Genomic DNA, 22,819 nt, shown 5'->3' with positions numbered 1-22,819 from the left:
CAGACCCTTCTGAACAGATAACTCACAGATGACTAAAACTGCTTTAACAATACACGTATTTACTTTTTTCAGAGGATGTGATATTATTGTGAACAAGACGTTCTTGAAAAACGCAAATTTCAAGCTATAGAACGATGACTCGAGACAAAAGGCAAAAAACGCCACTATAACTCAAGAGAGCTTCATAACATAAGAGAGCATCACGAACAAATATAAAAACGTCAAGAGGTAACAAATATACAAGGACATCTTGGATTTCTTCTCTCACTTGCTTACCTGTGTTCACTACCTTTAAACACAATTTCCTGGCGAGATCTCTTCTCTCGGCTTATCAATGCAGAGGATACCTTCATGATAACGTCACTTCTAAATTCGCTGAAAAAAAGAAGATTATAGAGCTCAGTCTACTTTCCTTACAACTGTAACCCCGTGATAGGACTGCGAAATATTGTACCACGATACTTGTAACAACCGCTGACGATTCCAGAACAGACCCCAAAGGGGTGGGTTGGATTGGGGCACGGCCATGGTTAACCACCATACAATTAAAAAACAACAACAGCAAACAAACAGACAAGGAAGAAACAACCAAAAACAGTACATGACCTGGAATAACTTTGCGGCACGGGTTAGCAACCTTGCATCTTATATTAAGCGACAATAACAACATTCCTTTGCACTTTAAATCACATATTAATCACAATTAATACATCACAGGGACTCTCAGAAAACTCTACCAACCTTGTATCGTCATCAGCTGACAAGCCTTCAAATGACATTTCATCAATCTACAACAAAAAAAAAGAATAGATTTGAACAAAGAGGGAAATGGGAAGGAAGACAAGTGTTACAGAGAGGCCCGCGATGGATGAACGGGCAAGTGAAAAAATACCTCTTGGGGCACTACAACTATAGTTTCAGGACGTAACAGCCTTTTACTTCGTTAATTTTGTTACATTGAAGACAAAAATGCTTTCCAAAATGATGCAGTTTGTTTTATCTCGTACAACGAGAAGCAGTCCGTTGATGCACTATTAGTCACATTTGCGAGAAACACAACATTACTACGCCATAAAGCATTTAAGATTCAGTTCTGTAACACCCACACTTTCACATCACAACGCTGTCGCCACCAGAGCAGCTGTTGTAGGGTTTTTTTTTTATCTCAACCGTTTCAGCGCTCGAGGTCTGCCAATCCAGAAGTTTGCAGTAAGAGCATACCTGATCTCGGACTTTGCGAGCATACAAATCCATGTCAAAGTTCTCAAGAAGTTTGAAATCATCTTCAGTAAACAAGGTGTTTCCAAACAGTGGACCAAAAACCTGAAGGCAAAAAGATTTCCGGCTGGGGTCAAGGAAGTAGAAACTTACAAGAAGACGAGAAGATATAGTTATACGATCATGCATGTTGCAGTCATTTCCTAATTGCCTGTCTGCCTATGTGTCTGTCTGACTGTCTGTCTATCTGCCTGCCTGCCTGATTGTCTGTCTGTTTGTCTGTCTGTCTTGTCTGCCTGTCTGTCCGTCTGTCTGCCTGTCTGTCCCTGTCTTTCTGTCTATCTGACTGATTGACTGACTGACTGTCTGTCCGTCTCTCTGTCTATTTGCCTTTTTTATCATGCCAGTGGTCCAGTGACTTTCTCGGTCGGCTTATGATGAGTTTGCAGTCAGCACAAAAATGGAAGCAATCCACATTCTCTTTATTATAACGGATTCAAATCTTTAGAAGATTCGTCACTTTTAAAAAGAAATACGCAGGAGCTTATCATATAATAAATGAAAAAACCTGTGTGACATTCAAAAGTCAAGTGGTCAAATAGGCAGCAAATCGCATATTGATCCTGTATATCTTCGAGATGTGTCAGAGTCCATTATAATGTGCAGACCAAGCTCCCTTTTTATAGTTAACAAAAATATGAAAAATCCCCCCCCCCCCCCCCCTTGAGGTACGCTTACCCTTCCATTGGTTATGACCGCGGCCTGTCCTGGCTGAAGATTAACAACTCGTTTACAGAAAGCTTGGTGAGAGAACAGCTTCCCTTTGAAGGCATTGCTATCAATAAGCTTGGTTTTAATAGCTTCTGCTTTCAGGCCCTGTAGGTATCAGAAGACATTTGTATATTACAAGTTTCATTTAAAAGTAATCAGATCTACTGAAAATGCTAAGAGCTTTTGTCGTGACGCACTGCATACTCTTATTGTACCACGTTTCAATGTTCCGTTTTTTACTTGACGTAGTTAGTGAACGTTAGTGATGAAAAGTTTTCGCCTTTGAGAAATAAGTACTTTTCTGATGAAAACATTTCTGACCGTTTGTATCATTGTTTTCAGCCATGACGAAACAGAACCAGAAACAGACCAGAAACAGTACCTAAAACGCTATTAACTAACAACAGCACTGTCCGTTAACGACTGTAAAAGTAACTTATCTAAAACCACTTGTTACATGAACACACCGAGGCCTTGGCTAAGAGGTCTTCCATTGCCTTGGAATCCGAGGACAGCTTTTCAAAATCGTTGCTCTCGTCAAGCAGCTTCTCCATGAATGTTAGCATCGCTGGTGTCACGTGACTTTTTGAAGCTAACACTGCCTCGACTGTCCTAGCAATGTGAAGTGCCTCTGGCTGATGGTCTGTCTGTGTTACTGCTGGATTGTGGATGAGGCCTACTCTGGCACTCGATGATGATTTCTGTAAGGAAAACGCAAAACATTCTCAGAATTCGTAGTGGAACATGAAGCTCGTTTTCACTATCTTTGTACATTTTTTCACTAAAAGTTGCCCTTTAGAGGATTTTGTCGTTATTTAGACTAGATTTAATGATTCAACCTGAGAACACGGTCGTTGTCTCTTTGAATACTTAAGCGAATCTTTGCTGACGTCATTGTTTACATTTTTTTCTCATTAACATACGACTTTACGCAGAGAAAGCATCGCGCTAGACAAGAATTGACTACAAACATTTAAAGAGCTTATGAAATGTATTAATTGGTGAAATCTGTGGCTCTTTGAGTGTAATATTCGAGGAGAAATTGGCTTTCAAAAACTGCCAAACTTCTGGATGGCAAAAGTGCTAATGAGCTCCTGTATTCTTTGTAAAATTTTCAGCCTTTAAACCCGTATCGCGCAAAAAGTATTCAATACATCGGGCTCAGATTTCATGGGACAGTTAATCGTGCTGTGACCTTTCAATATTCAGAACGGATATTTTTGTACCTCCATCAGAAACTGTATCGCTCATGATAATGAGGCAAACATTGTAAACAAAGATTCTCCTATACAACACACTGAATAATTCACTTGGCTCATTTGTTAATTTGCAAGTGCCATTGTTTCTTTGTCATGGGACCCAACTGACCCCACTAATTGTCATCTTCGGAGCCACATAAAAGGTCGAGTAACGTGAAGACATCATGGTAAACAGAGCACCTACTATGATGGGGGGAGGGAGGCGTTCAAACAGTAGCTTCCCATCAATCGTTCTCTTTTTGAATGAGCAGTCACTATTTCTTGACTCTGTATGAACATGTCTAGCTATGTCTAGAAAGTTACCCCAAGCAGACGTTATGTGCGCAAAAACCTCAGGGAATCAAGGTTGCAAGTAGCTTCTTCTATATGGAGGAATAAAAGATTGAGTTCGGACTGAAAATTACGCTTTATTTGAAAGATGTTCAGAACTGTAACTGTAAACGCATTTACGTACCATCTGCTGGAGAGCAGCCTTAACAAGAGCTCTGCCTTCCTTGTTAGCGAGATCAGCAATCACCCAGTTAGTGATAGGCTTCAAAGTAAGCTCTTCTGCAAAACAAATAAAAACAAAAACAACTTAACACACCATAACGAATCTGTAAACATGAACTGTCATGTTTACCAATTTACGCCTAGAGCGTGAGTTTCAAAATGATATAAAGTAAATAACAGTTCGACAGACGTCATACGAAAATTATCAGAAGTCATTAAATTTTGCGCCTCTTTTTTCTCTGTATTTTGCTAACATGACTTATTTCGGATGAGAAAATTAGACGCAAACTTTTATGTAGATGAACACAAATTTCCAGTTGGTTTACGACTTCAGTTGGCACAAATTTCCCTGTCACTTAATGGAATTGTTCGACGTAGTCCTGTGGCTCAACTCGAAACCTTTGTGGGTTCCTTTAGCCTCCTGGCTCTAATTAATAACTGCTTTCCTGGTTATTTTCTTTGATCAACCTGTACTGCATAATACTTCTCATGTATTAATCTAAGTGTGACCAGAAGCATATCACCTACGTGATATGCTTCTGGTGTGATTCAATAAAGATTGTACTTATTGTCAACTCCTCATACACGATTAGTAGAGAGCCAACTGGCTGACCTCTTCAGTGCCAGATGGGGTTTTCAACCATATTATGTTTATTTGTTGTAGTTGCTTCGTCTTTTTGAGCAGCATGCCTGAAAATTCCAGGAAACTTTCGTTTAATCTTCTAAATTATCATTTACCTCCTTGCTTTGTAAAGTATTTAACATCTTTCACAATCACTGATGCCATTTGAGAACTGTCAAGCATAGCAAATGCTTCAGGATCATTTATTTCCACATCTAACAAACAAACAAAAAAACCCACACACACAAAGTTATAAAAACTGTGACAATTGCAGTGTATCGTGGTGTCCGGCGAGAGAGGAAGAAGAGTAATGCCTGGGTCATACTAGCGACACAACGATATAATAGCTTATGTAGCAATGTGAACATCGACATAAAAGCATAAGGAAAAGATCTGTATTTTTTTTTCCCTAATGCCGCTATGTTTATACTGTTAAGCCTGGTTCACACTAGCGACAAAACGACATAACGACATAAGGAAAAGATCAGTTTTATCTTTATGTCGTTATGTTCATGCTGTTATGTTGCTAATATGTCATTATGTCTACATGTTCACACTACAAAAATAACGTCCGTTTTACGTCGAGATAACATCCGTTTTATGTCGTTCGTGACGATGTCGTTATGTCGTTATGCCGTTATGTCGCTAGTATGAACCAGGCTTTATGTAGCTATTATGTCATTATGTCAGGATGTTCTTACTGCAAACATAACGACTTAACGTCCTTCTTGTGTCGTTGTGTCGTGATGTCGTTATGTCGTCAGTGCGAACTACACCTAAGAGAATTAATCTTTCTAAATAGACTATTTTTCTCAAAGTGTTTTAAGTAATATATCAAACACTCGAGACAGTGCTTCAATGGGATATCCAAACACCGAGAAGAGAGGTTAAAACACGACGCGCAGCGGAGTATTTTTGACGAAATTCGAGGTGTTTGGATAGCCGATGAAACACCGTCTCGACTGTTTGATATATCTTCACAATTAAAACAAAAACTAAGGAGTACACGGAGAAGTACAATTGTCAACATGTATGCTAATTAAGACCGGGTATCTAAACCTCCTTCACGGTTGTGATTTTCTTTGTTTTAACTTGAGAAATTATTAATGAGTTTGAGAAGATATTGTAGCAGTTCCCCGGGATAATGCTACCACACCCATTGCATAGGTGTTTTACGTCACAGGATTGGCTATTTCAAGATCCCCCTTGGATTTCTAAAGCGATTTTCTAAAGGGAGTGATCTTAAAATAACTTCAAATTAAGGCCTATTTGGGGTATTACTTCACGTACCCTTCAGCCTCTCTTGTCGTCAGAAATTTAAACAGTCTTACTGCCTTAACGTTTTGTTACAAATACGGCCAATTTCTGCTCATCTAAAGCTACAAAGCAACTAACTTTTAAGGATTAACTCTCTCACCATCCATCTTATCTTGTTAGCGGATATTGTTTAAACATTTAACCCATTGACCGTAGAAATCCAAGGTAAAGATTGTGCGCAGCCTAGAATCCTCCATGTGTTTCATCCTTCTCTCAAAATTCGTTACGTCTTATGACAGACTGCTAGAACTTGACGTCAAGTTGTAATTAAATTTGTGTTAAATTTGGTGCAAATAGATTCTTAGCATGTCAACTAAAAATGTATAAATAGAAAACATTCTTCTTGTTTTCATGAAGTCATGGGTAACACGATAGGAGGTAAGGCAGAACAAGGAAAGCTTTGGAGGGACATGCCGTTTGCTGGTCTTTTTGAGAGGGTTGCTCGCCGAGATACCGACGAATTCTCAAAAACTTCTGTGGGTGTTTCAAAAACCCTATCCATGTCTTCCATGAACAAGGAAAAAAGAAGGTTATTATCGTTGTTTTCATAGAGACATTGTGGTTTGAGATCGAAATTAAAAGATCTCGATGCGCGGTAACTTGTTTATGTTATTAAAGTACAATTTGCCTGTCCCAGGCTCTCACACCCCTCGTCTTCCCTTCACCTGCTAGCTTTTTCGATCGTCTCACTGACCGAGAGCCTGCTACAGCCTAAAGTGAACCGTGATGTGTGTACCTGCATCTGGCATCTGATGGCTACCGGTCAAGTCAATATAAGGTCTCTCCATGGACTGGATCATGCTGTTTACTCGAGGGACTACGTTTGGTTGACTCATGACGTACTCATACACATTGGAATAACGATAAATGGCGCCCTACAAATAAAAAATACCCAGGGCAAAAAAATAAATAAATAAAATGTTTGAGTCTTTAATTTTCAGATCAGTGAAAAGAGCTCAAGAAATTGCTTCATGATACAAACATAGAGAGCTTGGTTTAGTTAAGGTCATCAAGTAATTTTGCACACTTTTGGAAAAAATTAGCAAACTAAGTGCAATGAAAAATGAAAAATTGACAAATCCTTGTTCCATTCCAAATTGGTTGAAAAACATCATAATTATTTTCAAATAATACACGCACAATTTTAACTTTCGAGTTTCACTGTGATATTTGAGAGTTTCAACTTCAGAAGTTGTGTCTAAAACATTCACCAAAGCACCGACAAACCTAAAAGCATGCAAAAATTGCGATCCTCTGTTACCTTTGAAATCTTCGGCAGAATTCGTATGACAGTTCTCGACTTCGGAGGCCTTCGAGTGATTGCTATATTTTGAAATACCTTACCTCACCACTGGAAGCAGCTAAGATACGTAAATCTTCGAATTAGCGCCCGGGGCGCTTATTTCAAATTTAGGATAATACGGGGGGCGCTTATTCGAGGGGCGCTTATTCGAGGGGGGACGCTTATTTAATTTTTCCCAAATCGTAGCCTGACATGATCATTCTTTTAGTACATCATCTGCGCGTAAACACCAACATAAGCTGTTTATTGACATAAAAAGCTGATCCTAAAGTTTAAATCGCGGCACTGTTAGTACTTAACGTGTTCAACGTGTTCACTAAACGTGTTCACAAACTGAAACAATGTACAAATCTAATACTACATGACGAAAACTATACACCCTTTGTTGTCTCATTACTCGTCCATAAAATGGGGGGAGGGGGGGCGCTTATTCGAGGGGAGGGGGGGGGGTCGGCGCTAATTCGAGGATTTGCGGTAACTTCAGTAATGTCATAGCTGTTACAATTCTCTGATTCGCATCCTACCACAAACACTGATCATCTTACCGAAAACACTGCATGCTGTATCGGTCCAGTTTGCATCATCACCTCTCGTATGACAGCTTCATCTAAATTATCAAACTAAAAAATAGAGAAACAAACCACGACGGTAAATAGATATCGAACCAATTCAACTGTTATCAGCCGTGCAATAAAATGTGCTGTAATTCACTTACCTCCTCGTTATCAACTGGCACCCCATTAAGGATAACTTGAGGCAATTCATGAAATCCTGTTTTGTCAAAGAAACGCTGCGAGGACTGAAAGTGAAATAAGTGAGTTATTGACTAGAAATAAGCACTACGATAGGCATTAAAATGTTTTCGTCGGAAAATCATTTTCGATTACTGTTTGACAATATTATTCTGCTAACAGGGGTAAAGGAGTGGTTAAATAATTAACAGAAATATCACTATAATGGCTAAAACTGTAGAAACAAGTCCAAAGCAACACATAAAAGCCAAAAGAGGCAAAGATGGGCAAAATTGGAGAAGATTAAAACGTAACATAGTAAATGGTTTGAACGGATTGCATGCGGGTAAACACTGGAATGCACTTCTTGTTTAACTCCATTCGTATGAAAGTACCATTATTTTATAATGCTAAGACCCATTCTTCGTTCGCTATGTAGCCGTGAGAGTAAACTGAATTATCAAAAAGTTTGTTTCACCCTCTTAAGTTTATTGCCTTAGTTTCTGGTGGAAGGGCGCCTTATTTCGTGCAGCACATATTACTGAGCTGGAGCGAGGCTTTGAAGCCGTATATTGTAAAAGAAAAAATTATTTCAGACTGCGATACACCATGCACATGTAGGAAAAAGCCATGGCCAAAGAACGAGATGAAAAAAAAAAAAAAAAAGACAGAGAGAGAGAGACAAACTTAAACCGAGGACACCTTCTTTCTTGTACATACTTTCAGATAAGGAGCAAAGTATAAACTATCTCAAAGACCCCAGTTAACATCAAAGTACCTTTCGATCTTCGTCGTATTCAGAATCTTCTCCAAACACTTCTTCTACATCATCCTTGCCAAAGGAAGCTGTAAATGACTCCACGACCTTCTCTGCAGAAGGTACTTCACCTTCGGACAGACTGTTATAAAGCTAAAACAAAAACGATATTAGTTTTGGGTGAAGTATGAAACTGTAAAACCATGAATTCAGAAGAAAAAATAAGCAAGCACGCAAGAGTACGTAAAAAAAAGGTTGCTCTGTAAGAGTTCATACAGATAAATGGACCTATAGCATCACTAACCGCTATGAGCCAATCAAATGCCTGGCGGGTGTCTTTGTCAGATGAAATGAAGCTGAATGCACGGGCTATTCCAACAGCGGCATGAGTCTTCGCATCGACTTCAACATTCAGTGGAGCATTGGTAACCAGTGATAATCCGATCCTGGCGATATGAAAAACAATTACAGGGATGCCTCCATAAATATCATTCCGCGTACAAACAAGAAAACCCGAAACAAACAATAGAAAAATTCATTAATGATGGGGAAAATCAGGAAATCTGCATCCAACTTAATAACGCGAATATAAGTACCCAGGGTCTATTATAGAGGTTCGCAAATTCCGAAAACTGTCATATTTTGTTCCTTCGAAAGCGCAGACCGCTTTAGTTTCCTCCTAAAAACCGAAACCGCCCTACTAGTAGGACGATTGTCATCATAACCGGTCTTTTAACAGTACGTAACAAATTCGTTACGATAAGTTAGCTCAATGTTTCTCCTCACAAAGACCACAAGATCATAAGAAGAGAAGAATTTGTGTCTAGCCCTAAAAGGCAATATTTTGTTAAGGGAGAAGCTTCAAGCAAGATAAAGTTACCGCTTAGTCTTCTAAGCCTCTTAACTCTGTTTGAATGACCGCCACAAAAAGCAAGAACCACGAGCCAAATGTACGATTTCCCGCAACTGTGGGATTACTTCTAAACTGTAAATCTCCAAATAAATGTGAATATACCCGCAAACCGGCACTGAAAATTGGCTTAAACCGCCAAAGTGTAATAGACCCTTAGCAAGTTCTTTTCACAAGAAATGAAATATTTAAGTGCCATACCTGACTGGAAATGAATTTTGCAGCAATTCGTTTGCAATGTTAAGCAGTTCGATGCTTTTGAGGTCCACCGGGTTAAAAAAGAAAACCTTGAAAGAAGTAAAAATAATAATAGTTCAAATAGTACTGTAACAGTGCACACTCCATCATAAACTCCATTTGCGCAACAGAATAGGCCATTTCCGAGTTAACATTTGCCTCTGTTTCAAAACGAGTCCACGTGCAAAACCTTTCACATGAAAATGAGTTTGATTAACAGGAAAGTGAAGTTGTACGCGGAACACATTTTCATATGAATAGCTTCGCTCAAAGACTCGTTTTGACACAAAGGCACAAGGTAATTCGCAAATGGCTTATTGTGACCACATTATGTCACTCTTCATATCGAGAAACGCCAAACACAGTAAAGACACAGAAATATTACACCACATGGAGTGTGGTGGGTACGAGAGAGTTTGTGAATATGTGTAGGGGTGGGGAGTGGAGGGAGGTGTTAGCATCTCTTACCCACCAGTCCTGCACTTCCTTCAGAAGGGGGAGGGATAATACTAAGCAAAATAATCAACTCCCTTAATTGTGATTAAATCAGAGTCCACACAACTACTCTGTACGGCGAATGCACCTCATTCTAAAGAAGACCTGTGACAGTGGTCAAAGCTGTCGTACTATCGCTTAGCAACCTGTCTCAATTTCCGGCCTGCGGTCGTTGACTAGTTACCAGGCCCCCAATATATAAAAGAAGTATTCATCATGTAACTTGTCGTCTTCTTATCGTGTGTGAGTGTGATTCTTCTACATCATACTCCTCCCAGTTTCCACGAAAACTTCAGCAGAAGCCTCAACCTTACTCTGATGAAGCTTCAACTATTTTTACTCTTTAAAATCCATTGGTATACCAGCCTCGTGAAGCTTTCCTCTCTCAAGAGAAAAAAGTGAAGCCTTGGAGCCGACTGGCTCATAGCTGCCGGAGCTTATCCCGGTTTCTGTAGCATGAAGTGGCTAGGAGTATTTCTACTCCCCCTGGACGGGTTGCTAGTCCATTCCAGGTCACTCCCCCGCAATTTGTTAGGTTTCCCCAACAATTCGCGGGTACCCATTTATACACCTAGGTGGAGCGGGGCACTGTGAGAGTAAAGTGTCTTGCCCAAGAACACAACAACACAGTGTCCCCGGCCAGAGCTCGAACCCGAACCGCTCGATCCAGAGACGTGTGCACTAACCATGAGACCACCGCGCCTCCCAATAAGCAAAATAACAAATATTAAATAACGAGACGATGTTACCAGATTGAATATGTTCTTGGCAATATAGCGCATCATTCCAGGAAACGTTGGACGTAATATCTGACAACGGACAAACGAAACACAGTTAATACTTACATTCGTTTCATAAAGCAGAGTTAATTCAATTACGTTGTTCGTCCGCATCGTCTTTGGAAGAAACAATCAATAAACTTTTCAGTACTTACATCTTGAAGATCAGAGGGCCAACCCCAATACTGCCGATCTTTTTCAAGGTCATTGATAAACTGACAAAGAAAAACAGATACATGTTCTCAACAGTGTATGCATACCTAGATTTATGAAAACAGTGTTAAAGAAGCGTTTTTCTTATTTTCTTTTTTTTTTAGTTCTTTAAGGCTTTTAGGAGTCGTGAAATCAAAGTGCATAATTGTGGATGATTTGGTGCAAAGAACAGACACGGTTTTCAAATACAGTCATACGTATGAAAATGCTTATATCACCTGCTTATAAAGTATACAACACACTGATGTACTTCAGCGACATCTCACAGACTTACCACAATGGAGTCATGTCTGGCATCTAGAACAAATGATTCATGCTCTGGTTGAGTGGCAAGAGACACGAGTTTGCCAAGGGCGTCACCCTAAAGAACGTAATGCAATGGTGTTTAATATAGCAACGCGCAGCGCAGCTTCGGCATTCTTGGAGGATTTTCGAAAAATGTTCGGAAACGTTCGTGTGGCATTGGGATAACCTTTGGAGAATCTTCGGAAATCTTCGGAAAATCGTCAAAAACTTCGTTATAAGTATGTTAATGTCGTTGTTCCTAGCGAAAGTAAGTTAACCGTGGCGACTTGCGATTGAACCAGAGCTATTACTCAAATACAAACAACTCGTGATGGCGTTAATGGGGGAACACTGCCTTGCGTTTGGTTAGCCCATGCGACTTCCGGCGATAGCGTGACAAAACAACCTCACTTATCTCCCCAGCACTACGAGCTGAATGACAGACAGCACGTGCTGGATCGGACAAGAGTATCGGTTAGCAAGCGATGTTCAAAGGCGATGAAAAAACAACAAGCTTGGGGGAAGTCGCTGCGCAGACTTAACCGCACCACACAGGAGTGACCCCTTGTTTATTATGCAGGAAGACATGAACAACCTCGTCTCCAAAGGGAGGGAGGGAGGGAAAATTAAACGATAGATTTACAATAAGTAATAGCTACGTTGCTTAGACGAACTCAGAATGGACTCCGAACAGTTTTCCGAGCTTTTATACGGAGACGTTCGTCTGCTTGTAAGCCAGTAGAAAAGGCTGTACTACCGAACAGCTTACCCTAACACGTGTAACATCTTAAACATGAATAGTGCTTTAATGCTTTGCACCAATGCTATGGTACGTTATAACGTTCAGAAGATAACAAAGCTACAATGTTTTAGGTTTAGCTACAATAACGCTTACAGTTTGTTGACCTTTGGAATATAACTGCTCAATAGCTCTATAGAAAGTGATGCCGCCATGAACGGCTCATTCAGAACGTACGTCACGCTCCATTAACTATATTTTACTGGCGTGACAGTAAAATCTCATTTAATATAATAAACAGAATCATACACGTTGCCTGTGGATATGGAATTTCTCTTTTCTTGTTCAACTTTATAACTCACTCGTTCACCGCGCTCACTCGTGAGATATCTAATTGAACACATGACGAGAGAAGTCACTTTTGTCATACACTACCTTTATTCCGAGAGAAGAAAGCCTGTCAATTGCAAGGGCTTCACCACGCAACAAGTCTAAAAGTCTGAAAGACAACAGCAGTTTAACAGATATTTAAAGAATTTCTCTATGGAGGAACCAAACATCACTGACATCAATGGCTTTGCAAAGCACAAAAAAGACCAATTTCGATATATAAAAATTCAGCCTAACACAATAGACCTCAGCACGAGGCTCTGTTGAATAAACCCCACAAACTCTGTAGTTATTCCCCAGAGCTTCGTACTGAGGTCTTCTTGCTTTAGGTTGAATTTTAATATATCGAAATTGGTCTATTAGCAAGTTGGAAATTTAATCGATCGAGCAATAGTCTTCCTACACCAATGGTTTTTCTTACTTAATCGTACTTTTTTTGCCTTGGCGGCATATCTGGCGAGCTTGGTGAAGCCAGGGTTGTATTTTGGCGAGACATAGTCCAGCCAAAATACCAATCATGAAGAGACCAAAACAAGGTACGGTAGGTATTTACCGTGGCTATTATCTGGTCAGTGACTGGTTGGCTGATATCGAATTTGAGTACGGTAATTAGCTATATGATTGGGACTTAGAGACTATATAAAGTAGAATGAAAGCCTGAATCTCGTGACTGCAAGTTCCCAGTATTTACTTTTGGTTACGTGATCATTGATCCTGTTACAGTTGACAAACAACTTACTGAAAAGGATTAAGATCATCCACTTCGAACATGAGTCCGTTTATCATCAAGGTACCATCGCCTGGCTCAAGTCCAAATTGTGCAAAATGCTGCAAGAAAAAAAGCAAGACAAGCAATAAGTTTGGGCAAAGTTGTGGATAACACAGCTTCTTTAACCCAATTTTCCAGTTTAACAGAACCAAAGCAATAAAATATCAATACAGAGTGAAAGAATCGTCACCGTCAAAGTAAACGATTGTTATCTAGGTAAGCATTATTATTAATACGAATTTGCAATTGTGTAAAGCAAGAAAGAGGTAACAACTTACACTACGTCAGAAATGCTTCCTCAAACATACCTTGGAGGAGAGCATAATTCAATGTTTTTGGAACAATTTGATGTACTTTTGAATCCTACCTTTTGATTCAATTGAACTTCTTTTCTCATTTCTTCCTTCACCTTCGTCTTAACTAGCGATCTAGGAAAGTTAAAATCACATAGAATAATTTTGCATCAGCAGGACCTGGCCTCGCTCAGGGTCAGAGCACAAGATTAAGTATGATAAAGACTTTTCAAACCTTGTGTTTATGATTTCGCTCATGCTTAACAGGAATCTCAGAGAGATAGTCTACTAAGCAAATGGTCAGAAACAGGAAGGAATAAAGGCTCTGGGAAGATAACTTGATTGAAATTTTAAATCCGCACCGACATTCTATCGCACTCAATCTTGCGCTCGTACTGCATCTAATTAAAGGTCCCTGGTACATGAATCAGTAATTTGAAGTTTTCAAATAGCTACAACAATTCAACCGTTTCAAGGACCCAGGTGTAACTGCTTTCTGTGACTCTGTATAACTTCATTTTCAAAATACTATTAAAACACCACCCCCGCCCCCTTCCCTCCCTCAACAACAACAAAAAAACACGAGCGACCTTCAATGTACTCACAGCAAAATGACAAGAAATTTTTTTCTGCGCATCAAATAAACCTTTTGTAATATATATAATCATCTGTACCCCTCTATTCCTGTTGTGTTTCACCTACTTCAAGCAATTCTCAAGTTACATAAATTATCATTTGATTTAGAAATGCCTTGTCGAGCTCTTTTGGTTTAATAAAACCCTCTCCTCGAACTCATTAATATTTCATCAAGTTAAAACAAAGAAAATCACAAACGTGAAGGAGGTTTGGATACCCGGTCTTAATTAACATAGATTTTGACGATTTTACTTCTCTGTTTACTTCTTAGCTTTTGTTTCGATTGCGAAGATATATCAAACACCCGAGACAGGGTTTCATCCGCTATCCAAACACTTCGAATTTTGTCAAAAATACTCCGCTGCACGTCTTATTTTCAAATCTCTTCTCGGTGTTTGGAATATACCGATGAAACACTGTCTCTCGTGTGTGATAGATATATTACATAAAACCTTCTTCAAGCTACCTGGTTTGCATGGGCAGATTCTGACTGATGTCTCTCAGCACTTTTAATGCTCTCTGTGGGTCAGAGGACATGACTCGTTGTGCTGCCTGAAAACTCATATCTGAAAGGAAATTCAAACCATAATTTATCCGTTATTTTAATTTTCTTATCGCAACACGAAAATGTTCTCTGTCTCAAGAAGCATGGAAAACATGTATATAATTTAAGAATATAGAGAACACTGCAGAGATGCTTATCATAAGTTAGTTTCAAGTGCTTCCAAAGTTTTCAAAGCGTAGAGATTACCGGTAAGAGGTTGGTCGCCAGGAGTAAAAGAACAACCACCAACAAAATCTATGACAAGAAGCTTGACCCTGTCAAAGGATTTTTTGAAAGCATGCATTTAAAACTTTTGTTGTCAGCAATTTCAAAGTTCTGTCTAGTTATAATAAGCCCGACCTGTTGGAATTTCGTTTCGGTAAACTTAAAAGAGCTCAGTCACGGTTTGCGCATATTGAAAAGTTTAGCCTCAATTTTCCAAATTCGTCGTTTGTAATCCGTGTTAATCTTCTCCATCCTTAGCCATCCTTGTTCCTTTATGGTTTATCATTATCTCTTTGGCGTTTTTCTATCTTATTAAACTGTTATTTTCAGGTTTCCTACCATTTAAAGGTAATTTTGCATGTGGCCAAAATAACTCAAAACACCGTGACTGAGCCCCTCTAACGTATTTAATCGATCACTGCCCCAATGGACAGTGGGTGGCGATTTTCGAGTTTCTAGCTCCCTAATTTCATCATAGTATAGTGTATTGTACCTTGTAACTGCCAAACTTTCAAAGGAGCCATTTCATGTGCACTTTCTTTCAAGTGTGTCCTGAACTGATCAAGGTTTTCTTTAAGCTCTGGATAAAGTTTTCTGGAAAAAAATATGCCACTGAGAAACAATTCCATTCAAAATGTCAACCATAACGTTTAAACTTGTGGAAGGTTAGGCTCGATTTCCAGCCATTTTCGGAGTCCAATAGTGATCCTCCTCCAGAAACAGCTGGAAAAAGAGCCTAGTAAAACGTTACACTACTTTAAACTCATTCACGGAATCGCTGTAATTTTGCCTTCACTACACAACCGAACACACTCAAAGTTTGAGGCATGGGCGCGTTGGTCAGTCAGGCCTAAGATATGTTTTAATTGTGACAATAAGCTTACAACAGAGTGGATAAGAGAGACATCAAGTAACGTCCTACATGCGCCAGAGCCGGACACGTAAACCGCAAAAACCTCTTGTTTGGAAAAACAGGGACCGTGTATCCCCAACCAAATGCAGTGGCACCACCTTTGGGGTTTTAAGGTTGATATATAAACAACAGAATGAAAAAAACAAATCTGATACGTGTAACGCTAATTACACAATAAAAGCAAACCTTATGCGAAAGTGCTAGTGGCAACTGGCTGACCGTAGAATGTCACAAGTTTCTCAACCGTCTGTTTTTACAAACATACTACCCATGAGCCTTCGCGTACTACCCTCGCACCCAGTTCTCTGATCCATGTTGACAAAATATTAATTTATGTCAATACTGATTATAATCACATATTACATTACAGTATGTTGCAGTTGTCAAAATTATATTGTCTTTGGTTGATCTATAGCCTGCAGAGCACGCGTTGTTTTGGAGCGGAACGCTAGTAATTTATTATTTTTGCAAACCAAGTAAGCTTCCTACACTACATTTTGTCTCAAACCTATTACCGTTTAAGAAATAGAAAACACGCACCGTGTTTCTATCGAGTTTAAGTATAAATCTGCTAGCGTTCTATCACGAGTGCCGTTCTCTGATTGGCTACGCTACTCACCATATCTATTCTGTGATAGATAGTGAGTAGCGTAGCACTGTACCCTTGTTAACAAAATGACGACCGCTTCTTCGCATTTTCGAAGTGTCTGTGAAGAGGATTTAGATAAAGTTTTGAACGACTAATAGATTTATAATAAAACAATTAGATCATTCACTCTCGATTTCTATGCATGATAGTTGACTGGGGCTGCGCCCTTGTCAACTATTACACAATAGAAATCTCAAGCTCATAATCTAATTGTTTAACAGAAACACGATTTTTAACCAATCAGCCCGCGTATTTTCTTAGGACTGTTTTCTAATAATAGTTATAGTTTCATGCATAATAGTTATAGCCTGGTTTGAAAATTTTTCGCTTAAAAAAACTGAAGTCACAACACATGCATAGTACGCTGCACAAACCTCAGCTTCCCAAACAGGAAACCTTCTACTTCATCATCATCTGCTTCATCTGTTTTCTGCACCTTTCCTTCTGTGTCATCCTGGACTTTACTGTCATCCACTGCTTTGTATTCTGTTTTCTTTACAGCAAGTTCCACACCATAACCAGAAAGCCTGATTTTCCTCTCTGATGGCGACTGAATTAAGAAATATTGCTTACTCAATAAGTAATAGATCAAACACGAAAGACTGTGTTTTACCACATTTCCAAACAGGTAGCAGAGTATTTTTTAAAAACTTCGACAAGTTTGGAAATGTGGTAAAACATATAGTCTGGAGTTATGAAGATATGATTGATCATTGCAGTCATACACACAACTTAAGCAGTTGTGAAATTAAAGCCTGAAAAAAATTCAGGCCAGAACAGGATTCGAACCCATGACCTCTGCAATGCTGGTGCAGTGCTCTACCAACTGAGCTATCAAGCCAACCGGAAGCTGGTCACATTGTGAGTTTGTAATATACCCGTAGATGGTGAAGATATTGGTCTGGAGTGTTAGATATATCTCCTCAGTCAAAACTAAAAACAATGAGAAGGTGAAGAAAGAAAAATAGCAAAAATCTATGCCAATTAAGACCACGTATACATTATAGTCATGATTTCCTGTGTTTAAACTTGAGGAATTATTAATGCGTTGGAGAAAATTAACATCTTGCACAGGAAGCAGAAAAAACTCAAACTTAATCATTTATCTAGCCGTAGTGTCAGAGCCTTTTTCAAGATCCTGAAGGGAAAGGTCAAAATTTATACACAATTTTAGACTGCTGACAGCTGGTCACGTCTTTTATTTTAGGGTTAGACAGTTTTTTATTCATGAACCATGAGCACAAAGGGTTGGTATGGTGTGCCGCACCCATGTCCTGTCCCAATCCCTTCCAGCCTGGAAAATCTCACCTCATACTTCTTGCCTAATTTCAAGAGATGAACAGACTGTTGTGCTTTATGAAAAATGAATAAGACATGATACACAAGAACTGCAAACCCTGAAACATGAAAAATCAAACATGTATTTCATACCTGCAAATAATGCCTGAGAATGTAGTGCACTTGTCCATTGTTTGCCAAATATTCAAGCTGTTCATGAAATCTCTGGAATGATTGCGATCCAATCCTCCCGTACAGGACCACAGCTACTGAATTGTTTTCTGACTTGGGGTAGTGGTGATCAAATTCAAAACTTTGTGATAAGGGTCTTTCATTTATAAGGAAAAGAGAGAAGTAACTGTTAAAAAAAGACTTGCATTCATAACTTTTGATCAACTACTGATAAAGCTACTAACTTTGTATCATGATCTGTCTTTCCAAATTCATAAAAATAAACCCAACACCTACATGTAAGGTATGTACTCATCTGTAAGATCTACAGTTAAGTGTCTTGACAGTTCCATTCTTTTCAGACACTGATTACAATAGTACCATGCTGTACTATGAAAAGTATTTAATCACTCCCACTGGAGTGTGCAAAGGCCTCATGGCTAGAGTACTCACCCCCTGGACCAGCGGTCCACATTCAAACCCTGGTTGAGGACATTGTGTTGTGTCCTTGGGCCAGACACTTTACTCCCACGATGTCTCTCTCCACATTGGTGTATTTATAAATGGGTACCAGCAAAGATAATGCTGGGGGTAACCTTGTGATCGACTACTTTCCAATCCAGTGGGGAGTAAAAATACTCCTAGTAACTAACTGACTTTTATTCCTAGTAAAAGTACTCCTAGTGACTGAAACAGGAGATAAGTGCCGACCTGACTTTTCCTACTGGATTGGACACCTGTGTATCATAAACTTTGATTATCCTATACACGGTGGTTCCAGCCGCCATATGGATAATAATTTCCTCTGCACAGACTGGGATTCCTTTTCCCTTCAGTTCTTCCGGGCTTTGAGCCCAAGCATCTACATGCAGGATACAATGTGAAATGATTATGCTTAGCTTGCAGGGCAGTAAGACAGACATACATGTTTTGAGCTTGCTTGATAAGAGAAACTGCCTCTGTGACATCACATATTGTCTTGCTACCAAGTTCAATAAATGCTTCACAGTCTGGTGCTGGAATCTCATGAGCTACCTGTTTAAAAAATAAGAAAACAGATTTAAGAGTACGTGGCATTGCAGGATATTAATTGAATTTTGCTACGATCAAGTGCTTTGAATAAATTGTGAATCATTAAATTGGCATATGAATTACATGGAAATGGCAAGGTTTAAACTAATTTGGGCCCATTAGGAAGCGTTGAGAAGTATATACAATTACTGTATATTCAGTGGCCAAAATATGATGCACCATGATGTTTATAACACACCAGCAATGATCATAACATGGAAAGACAGCTACAAGCAGTAAACAAAAGCAGTTGAATGGGAGCTTTTTATGAAAAGTGCTACAGCATACATTAGATCTATACTCACACGGCAAGTCTTTTTTACAAGTTTGTATTGCTTGTCCCTTATTTGACCTATACAATGCTCTCAGCACTTTTCAAAGACCCTAATGAATTGGTATCTTTTTTAACTTAAAGATAACGTTAATTAAAACAGTTAACATAGTTCCACCTCATTTTGGTTTTGATTGCTAAATTCTATGGAATTTTAACTGTCAGGAGTGTTTAACGCACCTGTCGACTTATAGTACGGTGGCAGCCAGTCAAAACTTGTTACACTGCACTGAATTTGATTAGCATATCATAAAAGGTAAGCAACCTACATGTAGGGCAAATTTTGTAGAATAGAATCAGTCTGTAAACTGAGCTACAATTTAAATGAGATGAAGACTTTTGTCCTCTCACGTACCATGACCTGCTTCAGACCTATTCTAGATTTTTGACAAGTAGCCAAAGATGTTCAAACAATCAAAATGATTTAATTCAACTTTAAATTGACTCTGATTATAATGTCATTCCATACTTTACTCATAACTCACCTTATTAAATAACTCCACTCTGGGGGAGTAATATCTCAAAGACAAGGAAAATTTTAAGAAATCTAAACCTAATGGAGCTAACAACTGTCCCGCGGCTTGTAAAATATGTTGATATTCATCTGCAAATAAAGGGTGAGAATAAAGGGCAAGAGTTAACAATACTTGTAACACAAAATATATTCAAAACCTGAATTTGAAAATGATGATAAAACTGAGAATTGTTCCTTTCTGTCAATAAAATGCTGGAAAGCTGCAGCGACTTGCAGTATACTCAACAGATTGGCTCTAAGGGTGACAAGCAGGGATTGGGGAAGCAGACTGTCCTTTGCCATGGATAGGTCTGTTAGGCCAACTTGCTTACAATCAAAAGAGCAATGGCAAGAGTCATGTCAAGAATAATGCCTCATCATGAGAAATCCCTTTTTGCCAGCACTCATGTACATGCATACAGTATGTTCTTGTAAGCCTATTTTGCAGGTTAGCAGCATGCTAGATGTTTTAGAGATATTGAGGCAAGAACTCTTGACAAATTGGTCATATATAGTATAATAAACTAATTCAAAATTTCAATTCCCTCCTTTTAGAGTATAGAATGGTAAAATCCAAGATTCGCCGAGATACCAGGCACAGCAATTCAAAAATCCAAGCAGAAGACACCGTGATCAAGAAATCTTAGCGTAAGATTATACAACAATGCCTATCCCTGCTGGCAGATATACATGTAGTACATTCAAGTTCAAACTAAATATGGCAATTTGTACGCAGAATATATTCAAACCTAGATGTTTCACAATAGTGATTGCAATGTTGAGCCATGTTGTTGCTGTAGTTTTATGGTTTATTCAGACGAACTTTCACTTGGCTTTGAAGACTCCGAGACTGAAATTTCAAAATATGAGATTCTAAGACCCACTTTACTTTTTTTACATGACTGTACAAGCTTGAGATTCCAAGACTCTAGTTTGAGATTCTGAGATTTGAAGACTCACTGTAAACTTGCAGAGAACCATAATTTTTCAAGGACCATTTTATTCATGTACTCCTTACTTCTAACTATTCATAAAGTTAAAAAATCAAATTGATGACAACAAATTGTCGTCAATTTACTGAAAATGTTGTCCATGCTAATACATGACTGACAGCATTTTAATGATGAGGATCACATGCAAACATACCCAAAAAGGTAGTACACGTAAATCCAAATGGGGCCTTATGCATATTTGCGTGGCACAAAAAGTCAGGCAGAGTTAAATTAAATATATTAAAAAAAAAAAAAACTTTTTGTTCCATATTTGCATGGCACAAAAAGTTAGGTGAAGTTAAATAAATAAAAAAAAACACACCAGAAAATGTTGTTGATGGTAATGATGATTAGGACCAACTATAATCACTGTCCAACAGTTAATTTTATTTACATATTCAATTTTTATGTCTTTTTAAGGCTTCATTTAACCCTAACATAAACAATAATTGGAAGCATGTTTGTACATGTATGTGTATAAGAGACCGTGTCTTTTTTGGCCTTTCAGGATCCAAGCAGTTGCTATCAAGGCACAATGTTAATATATAAATTTAGCCGAGCCTAAAAGCGGAGCTCCTGATTGTAATAACTGGCCATGAAAGAAAAAGAGACTTGTTTTTTTCTTGGATCAGAAACTCAAAAAATGATCAATTGTGAGCATGTAGTAACTAGTCAGCAGTCAACTTCAAAAAAAAAAAACACACAACCTTGATGAGCTCTAAACCTGAGCCCACGATATGGTCACGTGATACTGGTCAATAGATAGCTTGTAGTGACAGCTATCAATTAACAATAGCGTGGATGGCCAAACTCAAAGATGTAGCTATGGTAATGGTGCTGCTGTCTTAGTTTTCAAGGCATTGACATACAGACGGATGGACGTACTTACAGACAGTCACATGACAACCAAATTTTTTCAGATCGATGAGTTACCAAATTTTCTAAGGTATGGGGCTCAGCTTACACGCCTTTGGAGCCCAGGAGCTCCGCTATCATATTTCAATGAACATGAATTAAGTGCTAAAGTTGCCAGTCTTACCTGAATCTTGACTGAATGATATCTGTTGAGATGAATCTACAAACTTCCAAAATTTTTCATTGCTATCTGCAGCTAAATATTCACTGAAAAGAAAAGAGAAAGCACACTTGTGCATTGTAATTCCATATTACAGTTTCTAGATATTTGATGTAGCAAGACATCAATCCTCCAAAACCAAATGAATTAAAAATAAGTTGTCATGAAAATTGTATACAAGTACAACGCATACATGGGGAGCTGCTGCTGCATTGGCCTCAGACCGGGATGGGTGGCATGATCTTCTGGCCGGCAGCCTCAAGAGTCCTCATGGGTCCGATGAGGATGAGTGTGTGTGAACACAAATGCACAACAGGAAAATACTGTTCCAAAAATCAAGGTATTTCTTGACAAAACTCTCTCAAGTACAGAATAATAATACAAAAAAATCCATCATTGTTGAGTCTAAGGGTGAATCAAATTAAAACTGCATTTTAAGAAAAATATTATTCAGTATGTTACCTGAAATAAATTTTAAGGTACATGTACAATATAACATGATTGGGATCCAATACACTAACCTCAAACATTAGCCAGGGGTGTTTTCATTTTCATTTTTTTTTTCGGGGGGGGGGGGGAGGATAAGGGAAGAATGTAGTCTGCAAATGCATGCAGACTCAGTCACAGAGAATGAGCAGAGGGAGGATTTTTTTTATGATTAAGACTAACATGTATCCTTAACCTACCTTGCTTCAAGAAGGAGTGGTGTTGACCCCCATCTTGCATCTAGTGTGGCAATTATTGATTTAAAACTGCTAGATTTACATGAAGTAAGATGGACTAATGACAGCAGGATCAGGAGAGTGGCCAACATCAAATGGAGAACCTGCAAATAGAAAA

The 22,819-nt window shown here is 38.8% G+C and overlaps 1 protein-coding gene and 1 non-coding gene across 3 annotated transcripts in view; both read right to left on the bottom strand.

Moving 5' to 3' along the window:
• The window catches only part of LOC110043698 (UDP-glucose:glycoprotein glucosyltransferase 1-like), a 43,747-nt gene that overhangs the window by 19,384 nt on the left and 1,544 nt on the right, over positions 1-22,819 (bottom strand). For both annotated transcript variants that reach the window (XM_089293492.1, XM_089293493.1), the window contains exons 2-28: positions 22,666-22,805; positions 21,944-22,026; positions 19,884-20,002; positions 18,922-19,031; positions 17,979-18,153; positions 16,922-17,097; positions 15,479-15,579; positions 14,683-14,782; positions 13,655-13,715; positions 13,258-13,346; positions 12,564-12,627; positions 11,379-11,465; positions 11,047-11,106; positions 10,862-10,921; positions 9,582-9,667; positions 8,775-8,916; positions 8,492-8,623; positions 7,698-7,781; positions 7,528-7,602; positions 6,416-6,554; positions 4,479-4,577; positions 3,703-3,797; positions 2,457-2,690; positions 1,957-2,094; positions 1,222-1,323; positions 742-788; positions 277-375 (exon numbers count right to left, since the gene is read on the bottom strand). In XM_089293492.1, the coding sequence (XP_089149618.1) occupies positions 277-375; positions 742-788; positions 1,222-1,323; positions 1,957-2,094; positions 2,457-2,690; positions 3,703-3,797; positions 4,479-4,577; positions 6,416-6,554; positions 7,528-7,602; positions 7,698-7,781; positions 8,492-8,623; positions 8,775-8,916; positions 9,582-9,667; positions 10,862-10,921; positions 11,047-11,106; positions 11,379-11,465; positions 12,564-12,627; positions 13,258-13,346; positions 13,655-13,715; positions 14,683-14,782; positions 15,479-15,579; positions 16,922-17,097; positions 17,979-18,153; positions 18,922-19,031; positions 19,884-20,002; positions 21,944-22,026; positions 22,666-22,805 (2,897 nt within the window). The remainder of the gene's footprint in view (positions 1-276; positions 376-741; positions 789-1,221; positions 1,324-1,956; positions 2,095-2,456; positions 2,691-3,702; positions 3,798-4,478; positions 4,578-6,415; positions 6,555-7,527; positions 7,603-7,697; positions 7,782-8,491; positions 8,624-8,774; positions 8,917-9,581; positions 9,668-10,861; positions 10,922-11,046; positions 11,107-11,378; positions 11,466-12,563; positions 12,628-13,257; positions 13,347-13,654; positions 13,716-14,682; positions 14,783-15,478; positions 15,580-16,921; positions 17,098-17,978; positions 18,154-18,921; positions 19,032-19,883; positions 20,003-21,943; positions 22,027-22,665; positions 22,806-22,819) is intronic.
• On the bottom strand, positions 17,316-17,388 carry Trnaa-agc (transfer RNA alanine (anticodon AGC)). Its single transcript has one exon. It is a non-coding gene; the product is annotated as a tRNA-Ala (tRNA).

Source organism: Orbicella faveolata, unplaced genomic scaffold (genome assembly GCF_042242905.1).
Source record: "Orbicella faveolata isolate gen_17 unplaced genomic scaffold, um_ofav_v1 contig_25, whole genome shotgun sequence".
In the NCBI taxonomy this organism is placed as follows: domain Eukaryota; kingdom Metazoa; phylum Cnidaria; class Anthozoa; order Scleractinia; family Merulinidae; genus Orbicella; species Orbicella faveolata.
Note: the sequence above shows the minus strand (reverse complement) of the source record. Positions and strands in the feature narration are given on the sequence as shown.